The sequence below is a fragment of the Salmo salar genome, unplaced genomic scaffold (assembly GCF_905237065.1).
Source record: "Salmo salar unplaced genomic scaffold, Ssal_v3.1, whole genome shotgun sequence".
NCBI lineage: Eukaryota > Metazoa > Chordata > Actinopteri > Salmoniformes > Salmonidae > Salmo > Salmo salar.
Window position 1 is genome coordinate 26,689 of NW_025548054.1, and position 18,053 is coordinate 44,741.

At 42.7% G+C, this 18,053-nt stretch overlaps 1 gene segment (V, D, J or C); it reads left to right on the forward strand.

The window, feature by feature from the left end:
- Positions 1-6,370: 6,370 nt before the first annotated feature.
- Positions 6,371-6,903, forward strand: LOC106596752 (Ig heavy chain V region-like). The segment is given in 2 exon segments: positions 6,371-6,489; positions 6,584-6,903. Coding segments are annotated over 2 exon segments (366 nt in total).
- The last annotated feature ends 11,150 nt before the right edge of the window (positions 6,904-18,053 follow it).

Here is an 18,053-nt window from a genome sequence, read left to right on the forward strand (position 1 = left end):
ATATTACTTCAATTTCTCAAACATATGACTATTTTACAGCCATTTAAAGATAAGACTCTCGTTAATCTAACCACACTGTCCGATTTCAAAAAGGCTTTACAACGAAAGCAAAACATTAGATTATGTCAGCAGAGTACCAAGCCAGAAATAATCAGACACCCATTTTTCAAGCCAGCATATAATGTCACCAAAACCCAGAAGACAGCTAAATGCAGCACTCACCTTTGATGATCTTCATCAGATGACAACCCTAGGACATTATGTTATACAATACATGCATGTTTTGTTCAATCAAGTTCATATTTATATCAAAAACCAGCTTTTTACATTAGCATGTGACGTTCAGAACTAGCATACCCCCCACGCAAACTTACGGGAATTCGCTAACATTTTACTAAATTACTCACGATAAACGTTCACAAAAAGCATAACAATTATTTTAAGAATTATAGATACAGACCTCCTCTATGCACTCGATATGTCCGATTTTAAAATAGCTTTTGGTGAAAGCACATTTTGCAATATTCTAAGTACATAGCCCAAGCATCACGGGCTCGCTTATTTAGACACCCGGCAAGTTTAGCACTCACCATAATCATATTTACTATTATAAAAATGTCATTACCTTTTGTTGTCTTCGTCAGAATGCACACCCAGGACGTCTACTTCAATAACAAATGTTGGTTTGGTCCAAAATAATCCATCGTTATATCCGAATAGCGGCGTTTTGTTCGTTGCGTTCCAGACACTATCCGAAATAGTAAAGAAGTGTCGCGCTTGACGCAATTCCTGACAATAAAATTCAAAGTATTCCATTGCCGTACGTCGAAGCATGTCAACCGCTGTTTAAAATCAATTTTTACGTCATTTTTCTCGTAGAAAAGCGATAAAATTCCGACAGGGAATCTCCTTTTCGGCAAACAGAGGAAAAAATCCCAAAGGCGGGGCGGTCGGGGTCACGCGCATAAGCTAGTGTCTCTTGATGGGCCACTTGAGAAAGGCGATAATGTGTTTCAGCCTGGGGCTGGAATGACGACATTCTCTTTTTTCCCGGGCTCTGAGAGCCTATGGACGACGTGGGAAGTGTCACGTTAGAGCAGAGATCCTTAGTAAATGATAGAGATGGCAAAGAAGTTCCAGAAATGGTCAGACAGGCCACTTCCTGTAAAGGAATCTCTCAGGTTTTGACCTGCCATTTGAGTTCTGTTATACTCACAGACACCATTCAAACAGTTTTAGAAAATTTAGGGTGTTTTCTATCCATATGTAATAAGTATATGCATATTCTAGTTACTGAGTAGGAGTGGTAACCAGATTAAATCGGGTATGTTTTTTATCCAGCCGTGTCAATGCTGCCCCCTAGCCCTAACGGGTTAAAATCAATTTTTATGCAATTTTTCTCGTAAAAAAGCGATAATATTCCGACCGGGAATCTGCGTTTAGGTAAAAAGACTAAAGAAAATAAAGCATGGGGTCGACTCGTGCACGCGCCTAAGCCCATTGTCCTCTGATCGGCCACTTGCCAAAAGCGCAAATGTGTTTCAGCCAGAGGCTGCCTCGATATCATTCAGCTTTTTCCCGCCTTCTGAGAGCCTATGGGAGCCGTAGGAAGTGTCACGTTACAGCAAAGATCCTCAGTCTTCAATAAAAAGAGCCAAGATGAACAATAACTTGTCAGACAGGCCACTTCCTGTTCAGAATCTTCTCAGGTTTTTGCCTGCCATATGAGTTCTGTTATACTCACAGACACCATTCAAACAGTTTTAGAAACTTTAGGGTGTTTTCTATCCAAAGCCAATAATTATATGCATATTCTCATTTCTGGGTAAGAGTAGTAACCAGTTTAAATCGGGTACGTTTTTTATCCGGCCGTGTAAATACTGCCCCCTACCCCCAACAGGTTAACAATCTAAGCCATATGTGTGATGCACTTCAAGAACTATCTGAATTGTCACCCGAGCTCCAAAAGAGAGACTGCACAATTATTACTGCACACAGGGCAGTCACCAGGGTGAGCGAGGGTGTTCAGTGCAATGGCAGAGGAGCCAGGTGACACACACAACTCAGCCAGAGGGATTCAGGATAACTCTTTCCAAGGCATCAAACTGTATGGTAGAAGACCCAGCGACAGAGTCCTTAATCAGAGGGAGTTTTTCGAGAGCTTGGCGAGGAACATGGAGGCTAGAATGTTCTCTCAAGGAGGACGGGTAGTGGACAATACAGGATACAGCCAGTTCATCGAGGAGCTGAAGGTGCTTGACGGAGGACGCAGGAGCACTGTAGGGAGAAACAGATAGATATACTGTATATATATATATATTATATACAGTATATCTATCTATCTATCTATCTATCTATCTATCTATCTATCTATTTTGTTTATCCCAGCCCCCGTCCCGCTGGAGGCCTTTGCCTTTTGGTAGGCCGTCATTGTAAGTAAGAATTTGTTATTAATGGAATTGCCTAGTTAAATAAAGGTAAAATAAATAAAAAAATGAGTAAAAAAATGAGCTTCTGCTGCTCTCTCTCTGTCTGGTTTTACTCCTTATCAACTGTTCTGATGCTGAGCAAAGACTGAAGACAATTTTCCATTGTAACCTCTATCTCCATTGCTCCTTCATGTTTTTTCTCAATATTCCAACTCTCTCCTTTCTCCTCTCCCTCTGATTCCTCTCTCTTTCTCTCCATCAGGTTTAAATGGTCAGAGTATGGAGTCCATTCCCTCCAGTCCACTCCAGAAAAAGCCTCAACCTCTCCGGCAGAGGAACTGGGTATACCTTTATAAGCTATGATATGAACTGGATACAAGAAACCACTGGAATGGATGGGCTGGATCAATACCAATACCGGAGCAGCAGGCTATACCAAAACCCTAGAAGGGTGGATTGAACTGACCAATGACAGCTCAGTGAGCATGACACATCTGAATCTGTCTGGTCTGAAGGCAGAGGACTCTGCTGTGTAATACTGTGCACGCTGGGTACAGTGATGTGAATGTGTGGTGGAGCTGTACAAAAACCCCTCAGACATAGAGATAGGCTGTGAAACATGTACAAACTGTTGTACTCCCCTGACACACTTCACTAACCCTTCTCTTCAAACAACTGGGGTAAACAATGTATGCTTTAATATGAGATGTCCTTATATCAGAAACACTGTCTATGCTTCATGAATAGGGCCTTGAGTTTTTCTTGAAATGATTTTGAGATAGCCTAGAAAAATACGACAATAAACATGCACAGGTGTGTAGGAGTAATATTTTACAATGTCCAAGATGTTGCTAACGCACCTGATCTCACACACCTAAATTAAATAAGCTGACGATAAGGACAGAGACACCTTTTCCTATACGCAGACTATGTGGTTGTTAGGGGCCCCCCGACCATTTTTTATTTTTTTTACATTTGGTATCTGGTTTAGGGCCCCCAAAAGGCTAGAGGCAACACTGCATAACGGCTTTGACTGTCAATGTCCGATGAGGTTTGTGCAAAAGCCTGTGCACCCAGAAAATTACATTACATATTGAACTTGATCACAACACTTAAAAAACAACCTCTAATTAATAACAAAGCAACATTTGACAATATACACAAAGTGGGTCATTCTCGCTTTGTTCTTTTAAGGCCAAAGGTAATCAAGGAGAGGTGTCGAGGAGAAGCAATGTGGACGAAAATGCATTTGTATGAAATGAGACTCCCTCCACTTGCACATCATCAGGCAAATTACCCCAAATATATGTGTAAAGTGATAAAACTAATTTAGCTAGTTGTGCAAGATATTTTGTAGATAAAGTAGATAAAGTAGCATATCGTTTTTTAAATGTTTGCATGCTTTTGTCCTTCTAGAAAGCAACAACTGCTTCAAAGGGGGTGTGGCAGATATCAAAGCTCTTCCGCGAAGATCAAAGGTTAGTGCTTCATTGAGCTGTGTTTTGGGTTTTATTGACATATATGCTTGCTTGGAAAATGGCTGTGGTTATTTTGGTCTATGTACTCTCCTAACATAATCTAATGTTTTTCTTTCACTGTAAAGCCTTTTTGAAATCGGACAATGTGGTTAGATTAACGAGAGTCTTATCTTTAAAATGGTGTAGAATAGTTGATTGTTTGAGAAAATTGAATTGTGGTATTTGAGTTGTTTTTGTATTTCGCGCCATGCGATTCCATTGGCTGTTGGCTGGGGTTCCGCTGTCTGTCCACAACATGGGTAACTTTGACAGGGTAAAAACATTATTGGCTTAGACATAATGTTTGCTCCAACCTTCTACATAATATAATATATAATCACAAGTTCCAACCTCACACACTCCAAACTGTGGACCCGCTTATTAAGACTTATTAAGAGCTTCACTATGCCCACCAATACAGTATACCGCTCCCTCCCTTCACCTCTCTATGTCAATGCAAACCCAGTCCCTAGTTGTTTCCCAACTTAAACAGTGTCCGTCTGTCCTTAGAGGCCCCCTGAGTCCTGGAGAGTAGAGAAGAGCATCTCCCACCAGTTCAGCTTCAACACAAACCATGTTCCCTGCATCTCTGCTATTACTGCTGGTAGCTGCCTCCTGTGAATCTCTCTGTTAATACAAATGGAGATTTATTACAACTCTGGATTGATCATTTCTAATTTCAGATGAAAACTGACAATGCTGTGTATTGATGTGTTTCTCCTTCCAGGTGTCTACTGGGATATTGAACTCATCCAGCCTGATCCAGTGGTTATAAAACCAGGAGAGTCTTTCAGCATCTCCTGCAAATTATCTGGGTTTTCTATATATTCTAACTGTCCTCACTGATATGACAAGCTGAAGGCAAAGTTTTGGAGCATGTTCGTTATACATGCAGTAGTAGTTCTTCTAGTGTAGATTCACTAAAGAGCAAGATCACTTCTAGCTATGACAGCTCAAGCAGTACAGCGTTTCTACAAGGGAACAACTTCCAGACTGAAGACACAGCTGTGTATTATTGTCCTCGTTGAACACAGTGATACAAACCACCAACAGAGCAGTAAAAAAAAAAATTCTCCAGTGATTCATTTTATAATAGCATTCATTAAATCACATAGAACAGAGATGTTTCCTCAATATAAAATGTGTAAATGAATACAAGCCCTACTTATCACTGGCTCTACTGGAAATTAGTATTTGAATTGTTTACCAATTATACTCCTTCCAGAATGATGACTCCAGACCTTGATGGTATTCTAATTGATGTCTATTAAAACATTCAATGAACTAATTCATGATCCACTACATGTTTTAATCATTCATAAATGGTGGCCTCACCAATAGAGAACGAGAAGGTCTAAGCTCTGTATTGATAAGGGAATTTATATGTTTAAAGTAATGACTAAAGAATTCCACCCTGAAACAGATTATGACTCTGAAAAAGCTAACAGGAAAGAGGGCCCTTCCAAGGCCTCTCTAATCTAGGAACTGCGAGAAACTGCCAAGGCTGGTAGAAAAGTGATAAAACTGTCTGTGTATGTAGGTGGGGGTGGGAAGTATAAAATGACTATATTTGCATTTTTGACTTCAGAATGTTCTCTGAATAAAGCCTACGAACCTTTTGCAGAAGCCGAGTCTTTGCCTAATTATTATTAAACCCAGGGTCTTACAAACCTCGGGGATTGGTCAAAGCTTAAATAATTGTTTAGATATAATCATTGGGATTGAAAATTCTCGAAACATGTTTTATCAAAAAGATTCAAATAACAAAAAATATGTTATAAATTAAAATATATACAACTAAAAAACTGGAGACCAAAATGGTTGTGACTAGATAGAGTACAGCTATGACTGGAAGTCACTTTCGTAGCAGGTTAGGACAGCATTTTAGCTAACCCTAAACCTAAACCTTTTCCTAACCTTAACCTAATTCTCCAACCCTGCTGTGTTAATTCTAACCTGCTGTGTAAGTTCTCGTAACCTGCTTCGTATGTTCTCCTAACCTGCTGCGTAAGTTCTCCTATCCTGCTGCGTAAGTTCTCCTAACCTGCTGCGTAAGTTCTCCTAACCTGCTGCGTAAGTTCTCCTAACCTGCTGCGTAAATTCTCCTAACCTGTGATGTAAAAGTCACTTCCGGTCATAGCTGTGTACCATCTACTCAAAACTCATTGACACTTCTGGGTTATGGTACCAAAAACATTGGCAGAACGTAAAACTCATTGTATCACAGTCCTGCTCAACATTATCTGCCAGTATAAGTCTGTCTTTTTACATGGACAACAGAGTGTTTATAGCTTCCACAGTTATTAAATACATTCGTTTGTACTAATATCCCCATTAATGTTACATATCCATCCTCTCCTTATGCAAAATTCACCTAGCCCCCCTTCCTGTCTCTCCTTATATAAAACCTCTCTGTATCTGAGAGTCCTAGTGCGTCCCTCTGAGTCCTGGAGAATTGAGAAGAGCAGCTCCCACCAGTTCAGCTTCAACACAAACCATGTTCCCTGCATCTCTGCTGCTCCTGCTGCTGGCAGCTGCCTCCTGTGAGTTCCTGCCTATAGTCTGATCAGCATAACTTGTGTTGATGTGATACTGATGTGACTCCTTGACTGATCTGACATTCCTCTCCCTCCTCAGGTGTCCACTGTCAGGTCGTACTCACACAGGCTGAACAGTCAGTCCAGGGGACTCCAGCAGGGTCCCTCAAACTCACATGTGCCTGTAGTGGATTTACTCTAAGCAGTACTAGAATGCACTGGATCCGCCAAGCACCTGGAAAAGGACTTGAATGGATCATTTACTATTATTCTGACACTTACAAGAGCAATGCCCCGGTAGTACAGGGCCGATTCACTGCATCGAAGGACAGCACTAATTTCTATCTGCACATGAGCCAGTTGAAGCCAGAGGACTCTGCAGTGTATTACTGTGCTAGAGACTCACTATGGTTTAACTAATGAGAATAGCTGTACAAAAACCATCTGGTAGAGAAAGGAAGGACGTGCACAAACACAGAGATACACGTATGGTATGACCAGTAGACCATGACAAGGAGATACATGAGGAACAATTCTAATGATGTATCAAATAATAACACAATGATACACCTGTTAAATACATGGTGCTAGTGTTGTTGATGCACCAACAGGGGCACTCTCTCTCCATATGAATAAAATAAAGACCAGTACTGATGAAGGCTCTGATAATAAATATTACAAGAAAAATGTATGATATGGACGTTGATTAAAAATGCTTTAGTTTGTCAAAACAAAAGTAGCGTCTTAAATATGTTTAATTCACCACAAGTATTAACTAATGCTGTAAATGTATTGTTTCATATTTACCCCACCCACCCATTCAAAAAGATAACCGAAAGAGGGTCTCTGAGTTTTCAGATTGCAAAGGTTGTGTCCAGTAATAGTGGTGATGGTCCTGCAGTGTCTCTAACCCTCTTATACATCCCCTCCCCTTTACGTCAACGCAAACCTGGTTCTCTCCCTACTTAAACCGTATCTGTCTGTCTGTCCTAGTAAATCCCTCTGTGTCCTGGAGAGTAGAGAAGAGCAGCTCCTACCAGTTCAGCTTCAACACAAACCATGTTCCCTGCATCTCTGCTGCTGCCGCTGGCAGCTGCCTCCTGTGTCTCTCCATCGATAGTATAAACTAAAAGGAAAATTAACTGCTTCAATATGCACTCAGTCATTTCCATGTTCACAGTGATACTAATTAATGGTTTTCTTGTTGTTTTCTCCAAATAGGTGTTCATTCTGATGTTCTAATTCAGCCAGGTTCTATGGTTGTTAAGCCAGGAGTGCCAATCACCCTCTCCTGTAGGATCTCCATAACAAGCGATTGTATTCACTGGATTCGACAGCCTGAAGGAAAAGCATTAGAATGGATGGGATACAAAAGCGGTATTGGGGACACTGAAACCAAAGACTTACTAAAGAGAAAAAACAGTTTCTCAGTGGACGCCTCCAGTGTTTCTGAAGTGGAGCTAAATGAAAACAGGCAAGATTAGATAAAGGATTATTTTTCTGTAACTCAAATAGGGAGCGCCAACTAAAGCTGTTGACCCGCCACATCTCTCAAGGCAACAGGAGCACTGGGCAGCCACTCTTAAATAGCACCTGGGCCAGCACAGGTTAAACACCTTCCCACTAATGAGATGGAAACCAGCACAGGTATAACACATACTGACTAACGAGGTGACACCAATTGATGCACCCTAAGTGCAAACGTGCTAAAAGTAAACCTCAAAACATACAGTGGCAAGAAAAAATGTGAACCCTTAGGAATTACCTGTTTTTTTTACATAAATTGGTCAATAAATTTGATAGGATCTTCATCTAAATCACCACAATAGACAAACACAGTATGCTTAAACTAATAACACACAAACAATTATACATTTTCCTGTCTTTATCGAACACACTGTGTAAACATTCAGTCTTTAGCTGACACTCTAGGATTCTTCTTAATCTCATTGAGCATTATGCGCTGTGCTCTTGCAGTCATCTTTGCAGGACCTCCACTCCTAGGGAGAGTAGCAACAGTGCTGAACTTTCTCCATTTATAGACAATTTGTATTACCGTGGACTGATGGACATCAAGGCATTTGGAGATACTTTTGTAACCCTTTCCAGCTTTTTGTAAGTCAACAAATCTTATAGCTTAGGTCTTCTGAGATCTCTTTTGATCGTGGTATGGTTCACATCAGGCAATGCTTCTAGTGAATAGCAAACACATTTTGTGAGTGTTTTTTATAGGACCGGGCAGCTCTAACCAACATCTCCAGTCTCTTCTCATTGATCGAACTCCAGGTTATCTGGATCCTGACTCCAATTAGCTTTTGGAGAAGTCATTAGCATAGGGGTTCACATACTTTTCCCAACCTACAATAATCTTACTGACAGTGTTTCTAACAGGTAGGATATTAACAATGTTTATCAAAGAAAAAGTCAATCAAGTTTTATTTACTTCAGCATGATCTCTGCTTTCTTTTTACACAGGTGTTCATGGTCAGACACTGACTGAGTCTGGACCAGTGGTTAAAAAGCCTGGAGAATCCAACAAACTGAGTTGTTCCACCTCTGGGTTCACATTCATTAGATACCATATGGCTTGGATGAATCTTGGACTTGAGTTTGTTGCCTTTATACACAGTGGTGGTTCGAGTCCATTGTATTGCCAGTCAGTCCATGGTAGATTCACCCAGAGATGACTCCAGCAGTAAGCTGTACCTACAGATGAACAGCCTGAAGAGTGAGGACACAGCAGTGTGTTACTGTTCCCGGTACACACAGTGAGAGAGAGTGGTGAGAGAGCTGTACAAAAAACACTTCCCCATTCAACACAAGCAGCATCAATATCCTCAGATTAATGTTGTAGAATGACAATGTTCACAAGCACAACCATGGAAATACATTTTAACAATGATTATAATTGTAATAAATTTTTTCAACATATTAGGATTACCAGCAATGCCATAAACTATCCATGTAATTTGTGTTCCATAATTTAGGCCTTTTCTAACCCCCACTATTTTCCAATAATATTGGCAGTTATTTATTCCTGTTTCAATATCTTATGGAAATTTCACTTGTCGCTAGACTCATCTCACTCTCTCCACCTTTCTATAAAGTCTCAAACTCTTTGTATAGCTATTGGACAGCTTCGATCTGACAACCTGCAGGGAAAGCACTGGAGTGGATTGGGCAAATATATACTGGAAACACAGTCTACAAGGATTCACTGAAGAACAAACTCTAGACTCCTCTAACAAGACAGTGACTATAAAAGGACAGAACCTGCAGACTGAAGACACAGCTGTGTATGTTTGTGCCAGAGACTCACAGTGATACAAACCAGGGCCAGACATGTACAAAAACTCACTCAACCCTTAACAGTTGGAGTTATATGTATCTATCAGAAGGGGACGATATCTTTATTTTTATTTCACCTTTATTTAACCAGGTAGGCTAGTTGAGAACAAGTTGTCATTTGCAACTGCGACCTGGCCAAGATAAAGCAAAGCAGTTCGACACATACAACAACACAGAGTTACACATGGAATAAACAAACATACAATCTATAATAAAGTACAAAAATCTACATACAGCATGTGCAAATGAGGTAGGATAAGAGAGGTAAGGCAATAAATAGGCCGTGGTGGCGAAGTAATTACAATATAGCAATTAAACACTGGACTGGTAGAATGTGCAGAAGATGAACGTGCAAGTAGAGATACTGGGGTGCAAAGGAGCAAGATAAAAAAATAAATACAGTATGGGGATGAGGTAGATTGGATGGGCTATTTACAGATGAGCTATGTACAGGTGCAGTGATCTGTGAGCTGCTCTGACAGCTGGTGCTTAACACAGTGTCCAAAGAAGGGCCAGAGGTATACAGAATGGTGTCGTCTGCGTAGAGGTGGATCAAAGAATCACCAGCAGCAAGAGCGACATCATTGATGTATACAGAGAAGAGAGTCGGCCCGAGAATTTAACCCTGTGGCACCCCCATAGAGACTGCCCGAGGTCCGGACAACAGGCCCTCCGATTTGACATACTGAACTCTATCAGAGAAGTAGTTGGTGAACCAAGCGAAGCAATCATTTGAGAAACCAAATCTGCTGAGTCTGCCAATAAGAATGTTGTGATTGACAGAGTCGAAAGCCTTAGCCAGGTCGATGAATATGGCTGCACAGTAATGTCTCTTATCGATGGCGGTTATGATATCATTTAGGACCTTGAGCGTGGCTGAGGTGCACCCATGACCAGCTCTGAAACCAGATTGCATAGCGGAGAAGTTACGGTGGGATTCAAAATGGTCGGTAATCTGTTTATTAACTTGGCTTTCGAAGACCTTAGAAAGGCAGGGTAGAATAGATATAGGTCTGTAGCTGTTTGGGTCTAGAGTGTCTCCCCCCTTTGAAGAGGGGGGATGCCCGCAGCAGCTTTCCAATCTTTGGGAATCTCAGACGATACGAAAGAGAGGTTGAACAGGCTAGTAATAGGGGTTGCAACAATTTTGGCAGATAATTTTAGAAAGAGAGGGTCCAGATTGTCTAGCCCGGCTGATTTGTAGGGGTCCAGATTTTGCAGCTCTTTCAGAACATCAGCTATATGGATTTGGCTGAAGGAGAAGTGGGGAGGTTTTGGCGAGTTGCTGTGGGTAGCGCAGGGCTGTTGACCGGGGTAGGGGTAGCCAGGTGGAGAGCATGGCCAGCCATAGAAAAATGCTAATTGAAATTCTCAATTATAGTGGATTTATCGGTGGTAACAGTGTTTCCTAGCCTCAGTGCTGTGGGCAGCTGGGAGGAGGTGCTCTTATTCTCCATAGACTTTACAGTGTCCCAGAACCTTTTTGAGTTTGTGCTACAGGATGCAAATTTCTGTTTGAAAAAGCTAGCCTTGGCTTTCCAAACTGCCTGTGTATATTTGTTCCTAACTTCCCTGAAAAGTTGCATATCACGGGGGCTGTTTGATGCTAATGCAGAACGCCACAGGATGTTTTTGTGCTGGTTAAGGGCAGTCAGGTCTGGAGAGAACCAAGGGCTATATCTGTTCTTGGTTCTACATTTTTTGAATGGGGCATGCTTATTTAAGATGGTGAGGAAGGCACTTTTAAAGAATAACCAGGCATCCTCTACTGACGGGATGAGGTCAATATCCTTCCAGGATACCCCGGCCAGGTCGTTTAGAAAAACCTGCTCGCTGAAGTGTTTTAGGGAGCGTTTGACAGTGATGAGGGGTGGTCGTTTGACCGCAGACCCATTATGGTTGCAGGCAATGAAGCAGTGATCGCTGAGATCTTGGTTGAAAACCGCAGAGGTGTATTTGGAGGGCAAGTTGGTTAGAATGATATCTATGAGGGTGCCTGTGTTTACAGATTTGGGGTTGTACCTGGTGGGTTCATTGATTATTTGTGAGTGATTGAGGGCATACATTTTAGATTGTAGGATGGCCAGAGTGTTAAGCATGTCACAGTTAGGTCACCTAGCAGCACGAGCTCTGAGGATAGATGGGGGTCAATTAATTCACATGTGGTGTCCAGCGCACAGCTTGGGGCAGAGGGTGGTCTATAGTAAGCAGCAACGTTCAGAGACTTGTTTCTGGAAAGATGGATTTTTAAAAGTAGAAGCTCGAATTGTTTGTACAGACCTGGAGAGTAAGCCAGAACTCTGCAGGCTATCTCTGCAGTAGATTGCAACACCGCCCCCTTTGGCAGTTCTATCTTGTCAGAAAATGTTATAGTTAGGAATGGAAATTTCAGGGTTTTTGGTGGTTTTCCTAAGCCAGGATTCAGACACGGTTAAGACATCCGGGTTGGCAGTGTCATAAGCAGTGAATAAAGCAAACTTAGGGAGTAGGCTTCTAATGTTAACATGCATGAAACCAAGGCTTTTACGGTTATAGAAGTCAACAAATGAGAGCACCTGGGGAGTAGGAGTGGAGCTAGGCACTGCAGGTCCTGGATTAACCTCTACACCACCAGAGGAACAGAGGACAAGTAGGATAAGGGTACGGCTAAAGGCTATAAGAACTGGCCGTCTAGTATGTTCGGAACAGAGTGAAAGGAGCAGGTTTTTGGGCACGATAGCATAGATTCAAGGCGTACTGTACAGACAAAGGTATGGTAGGAAGAGAGTGCAGTGCATTGGAGGGAAACCTAGGCATTGAGTAATGATGAGAGAGATATAGTCTCTAGAGACGTTTAAACCAAGTGATGTCATCGAATATGTGGGAGGTGGAACAACATGGTTGGTTAAGGCATATTGAGCAGGGCTAGAGGCACTACAGTGAAATAAGACAGTAATCACTAACCAGGACAGTAATGGACAAGGCATATTGATATTAGGGAGAGGCATGCGTAGCCAAGTGATCGTATGGGTGGTGAGTGGTTGGGCTGGCTGAGGACAGGGCGATTCAGACAATTAGCAGACCGGGGCTAGCAAGCTAGCAGTTAGCAGGCCGGGGCTAGCAAGCTAGCAGAAGGGCCTTGGAGGGACGTTGCGATGGAGGAAAGTCTGTTTTTGCCTCCCCGTGCGGTGACGTCGATAGACCAGTCGTGGATTAGTAGGGTGCCAAGTAGCAGAGGGGCCCCAAGTCCAATTGGCAAAATGGGTATTATTGGTCCAAGAAACTGGCCGATGGATCAGCTAACAGTCCAATGTGCTCTAGATAGATAGCAGGCCGCGGTTAGCAGAGTGGCCCTTCAGGGGACATCGCGCCTGAGGGGCCTGTTAGAATCCTTGGGCAGATTATGTCGGTATTCCAGTCGTGAAGGATTGGCGGGGTTTGGTGCCCCGTACCGGCAGTAGAAGGGGTCCGGATATTGTAGCCCAGGAGTGGGCTTCAGGAGTAGCCCAGGAGCCCTAACCGGGAGATGGGCCTAGCATGGGCTAGCTCCAGGCTAATTGGTGCTTGCTCCGGGACGGAAACGTTAGCCAGGAGTAGTCAACCCGGGTTGCGGTTAGCTAGCTGCGATGGTCCAGATGAAAAGGTTCAGAGTTTGTGGTAGGAATCCGGGGATATGGAGAGAAAAATAGTCAGCTCTGGTTTGAAACGCATTGTACGAACTGGCGAGAGCTTTCTGAGCTAAAGGTTAGCTGATGACCGCTAGCACTGGTTAGCTGACTGATAGCTGGAAGCTAGTTAGCTGGCTAGCTTCAGTTGAGGGATTCCAATTCCAAGGTAAATAGAAATACTTAAGAAAAAAAACAGATCCACACCACATCGGGTGAGGCGGGTTGCAGGAGAGTATTTTGAAGTTGAGGTTTAGTAAAAATTATAAAAAAGAATGCGAAGAAAAAGATATGAAAAGATATATACATGGGACAATACAGGACAAAGACAAAGACGTCTGACTGCTACGCCATCTTGGATATCATATATTAACCTTCTTTCTGTGAGAAAATAAAGTCAAATACCCCATGGAATGTTATTTTAGTTTATACTACATGGGTATCTTTGACAGGATAAAAAAATTATTGGCTTAGACATAATAGATATGTTTGCTCATTATACAATGGGTGGTTCCTATCCTGAATGCTGATTGGTTAAAACCACATTCCAACTGGTGTCTATTCCACAAGCTACCACCGGCTAAACCTATGACGTTAAAATGCCTTTTTCCTCTATTCCATCTGACCTGTTTCAATATTCAAATTCGATCTCCAGCTCTCCCAGTCAAAATCATGAATCAGCTGGCACCATTTTAATGGATATATACAAAGAAATGTCAATTGAAAGTAAAACAAAATGAAGTGCAGCTAGTTTGCAGTCTTTTCAGCTTCAGTTTGTAACGTCTGCTTCCAACTCACACTCTCAAGCACGTACTCAAACTCGTAGATCCCCTGAACGCAGCTCACTTTCCAGCCCACTTTCCAGCTCACACTCTCAAACACATAGATCCCCTGAACGCAGCTCACTCTCCAGATCCCAATCACCTGAATTCTGATCACCTGTTCACACACCTGTATGTCATTATCACACACTATTTAGTTTATTTCTTTGCACCCCATCATTGTGAGGTATTGTTTGTTTTGTGACACACATTCAGTCAGAGTGCTGTTTTTCCCTGTAATTTAATCCTGTGTATGATCGTTTTTGCCTGCCTCACTAATGATGCCTTTTGCCTATTCCTTTTGGATTTCCCTTTATCAACCTATTGCTTGATCTCCCTGACGACGTTACCAGCCTTTTCCCTGCCTGTACTGTTGCCTTGTTGGAACCCCTGTGTATGACCTTCTGCTTGCCCCTGGACCCAGCTACCTGCCTCCTCCTGTGGTCCTTTTCAAATAAACATCTGTTGCGCCCTGAGCTTGAAACCAGCTCTCTGTCTTCCATCGTGTTCATTGCAAGTTTGAAGTGTTGTGTTAGATGTGTTGTTGGCTAGCTCCTCTGAACAACAGTGTCCTGACGAGAGAACACATTTTCTATGCCAGGTAAAATTGCTCATAATTTGCTCATTGTTGAGGATGTAGGCAAATGTCTCTAGAAACAGCTTAAATAAATGCAGCTACTGTTGTAATTCTGGCTGTGACTGTAAATTAGCCGTAGTTGGCTAGCTAGCAAGCAAGGGATAAGAACGTTGCCAACCAACATTTGAGCAAATGACTGGGTCATGTCCATCGATACAGAACAAAAAGATTGAACGACTGGGTTGCGTCTCTGGCAACCGAACCGATAGAATGAATGAACAGCCGGCTTGGGTAGCAACCCTAGATTTGCGTCGGGACTGTATCTTGTGGAAGGATGAAATAGTATGAATAAATTAATCAATAAAAAATGTTATGGAAATATGTCCATTATTTGAATATGTTGGTAACACGTTGTATGAAAGTGATTGTGCCCTCAAAGCCAATGTTTGAAGGATATATTGGCATGGTTTGCTGGCACTCAACTTCATCTCGGGCCTAAAAACACCCATGCCAATATATCCTCCAAACACTGTCTTCTCTGGCATTATCACTTAAATATATAGTTACAACCTCGCAAGTTCCAAACTGTGGACCCTCTAATTAAGACAATACTATAAGAGCTTCACTATGCCCACCTCTACAGTATAACCACTCCCTCACTCCATCTCTGTACATCAAAGCACGCTCTTGTTCTTTCACTACTTAAACAGTGTGTCTGTCCTCCTCCTATATAAAAACCTCTCTGTATCTGAGAGTCCTAGTACATCCCTCTGAGTCCTGGAGAGTAGAGAAGAGCAGCTCCTACCAGTTCAGCTTCAACACAAACCATGTTCCCTGAATCTCTGCTGCTGCTGCTGGCAGCTGCCTCCTGTGAGTTTCTCTGGACATTTATTACAACACTGAAATTACAATTTCTAAATTTGGACGAAAACTGACAATGATGTGTTTTGATGCGTGTTTCTCCTTACAGGTGACTACTGTGATATTGAACTCATCCAGTCTGGTCCAGTGTTTATAAAACCAGGAGAGTCTTTCAGCATCTCCTGCAAATTCTCTGGGTTTTCTATATATTCTTACTGTCCTCACTGGATACGACAAGCTGAAGGCAAACCTTTGAAGCATGTTGGTTATACATGCAGTATTAGTACTTCCACTGTAGATTCACTGAACAGCAAGATCAGTTCTAGTAATAACAGCTCCAGCAGTACAGTGCTTCTACAAGGGTAAAACTTCCAGACTGAAGACACAGCTGTGTATTATTGTCCTCGGTGAACACAGTGATACAAACCACCAACAGAGCTGTACAAAAACCCTTCCTCCAGTGGCCTCTCGAATGGCGCCGTGGTCTAAGGCACTGCATCACAGTGCTAGCTGTGCCACTAGAGATTCTGGGTTCGAGTCCAGGCTCGTCGCAGCTGGCCGCGACCGGGAGATGCATGGGGCGGTGCACAATTGGCCCAGCGTCGTACGGGTTAAGGGAGGGTTTGGCTAGCAGGGATGTCCTTTTCCCATCAAGCACTAGCGACTCCTGTGGTGGGCCAGGCGCAGTGCATGCTGACACGGTTGCCAGGTGCATGGTGTTTCCTCTGACACATTGGTGTGGCTGGCTTCTGAGTTAAGTGGGCATTGTGTCAAGAAGCAGTGCGGCTTGGTTGGTTTGTGTTTCGGAGGACGTACGGCTCTCGACCTTTGCCTCTCCTGAGTCCATATGGGAGTTGCAGTGATGTGACAAGATTTTAATTACCAATTGGACACAACAAAATAGGGGGGTAAACAACAACAAAAAAATCTTCCTCCAGGGATTCATTCTAAAATAGGATTCATTAAATCACATAGAACAGAGATGTTTCCTCAATATAACATGTGTAAATGAATACAAGCCCTACTTATCACTGGCTCTGCTGGAAATTAGTATTTGAAGCTTGGCCCCAGTGATGTACTAGGCCATACGCTCTACCCTCTTCAGTGCCTTGCGGTCGGAGGCCAAGCCGTTGCCATACCAGGCAGTGATGCAACCAGTCAGGATGCTCTCGATGGTGCAGCTGTATAACTTTTTGAGGATCTGAGGACCCATGCCAAATCTTTTCAGTCTCCTGAGGGGGAAAAGGCTTTATCGTGCACTCTTCACGACTGTCTTGGTGTGTTTGGACTATGATAGTTTGTTGGTGATGTAGACACCAAGGAACTTGAAGCTCTCAACCTTCTCCACTACAGCCCTGTCCTCCTTTTCTTGTAGTCCACAGTCATCTCCTTTGACTTGATCACGTTGAGGTAGAGGTTGTTATCTTGGCACCACACAGTCAGGTCTCTGACCTCCCTATAGGCTGTCTCATCGTTGTCGGTGATCAGGCCTACCACTGTTGTGTCGTCAGCAAACTTAATGATGGTGTTGGAGTCGTGCCTGGCCAAGCATTCATGGTTGAACAGGGAGTACAGGAGGAGAATGAGCAAGCACCCTTGAGGGGCCCACTTGTTGAGGATCAGCGTGGCTGATGTGTAGTTACCTACCCTTACTACCTCAGGGTGGCCCGTCAGGAAGTCCAGGATCCAGTTACAGAGAGAGGTGTTTAGTCCCAGGGTCCTTAGCTTAGTGATGAGCTTTGAGTGCACTATGGTGTTGAACACTGAGCTATGGTCAATGAATAGCATTCTCAAGTAGGTGTTCAGATTTGTTGTACTTTTGTTTTAAAGTAGATTTATTTAAGACTACTAAGAAACACTCTGTTTGACCCTGATTCAACCCACTGCAGTAAGAATGTTTTAAAAGCAACATGTTCACAAGCAGGCACTTTAAGGAGCCCTTATCACTGGTGTCATACAACATCATCATAAACTGATAAAAAAAACACCTTATGGAGGAGCGGGGACTGTGAAGCAACACAAACATAGGCACAGACACATGCATACACACACACACACACGATAACATACGCACTATACCACACGTACACATGGATTTTGTACTGTATATATGTGGTAGTGGTGGAGTAGGGGCCTGAGGGCACACAGTCCCGTGAATGTATTGTTTTTAAAATTGTATAAACTGCCTTTATTTTGCTGGACCCCAGGAAGAGTAGCTGCTGCCTTTGAATCCATAATAAATACAAAGAAAAAGAAAAAAACACAAATCTATTGAGAACCATTTTGGAAATGAATATCTGACCGGAGACCCGGTGTGTT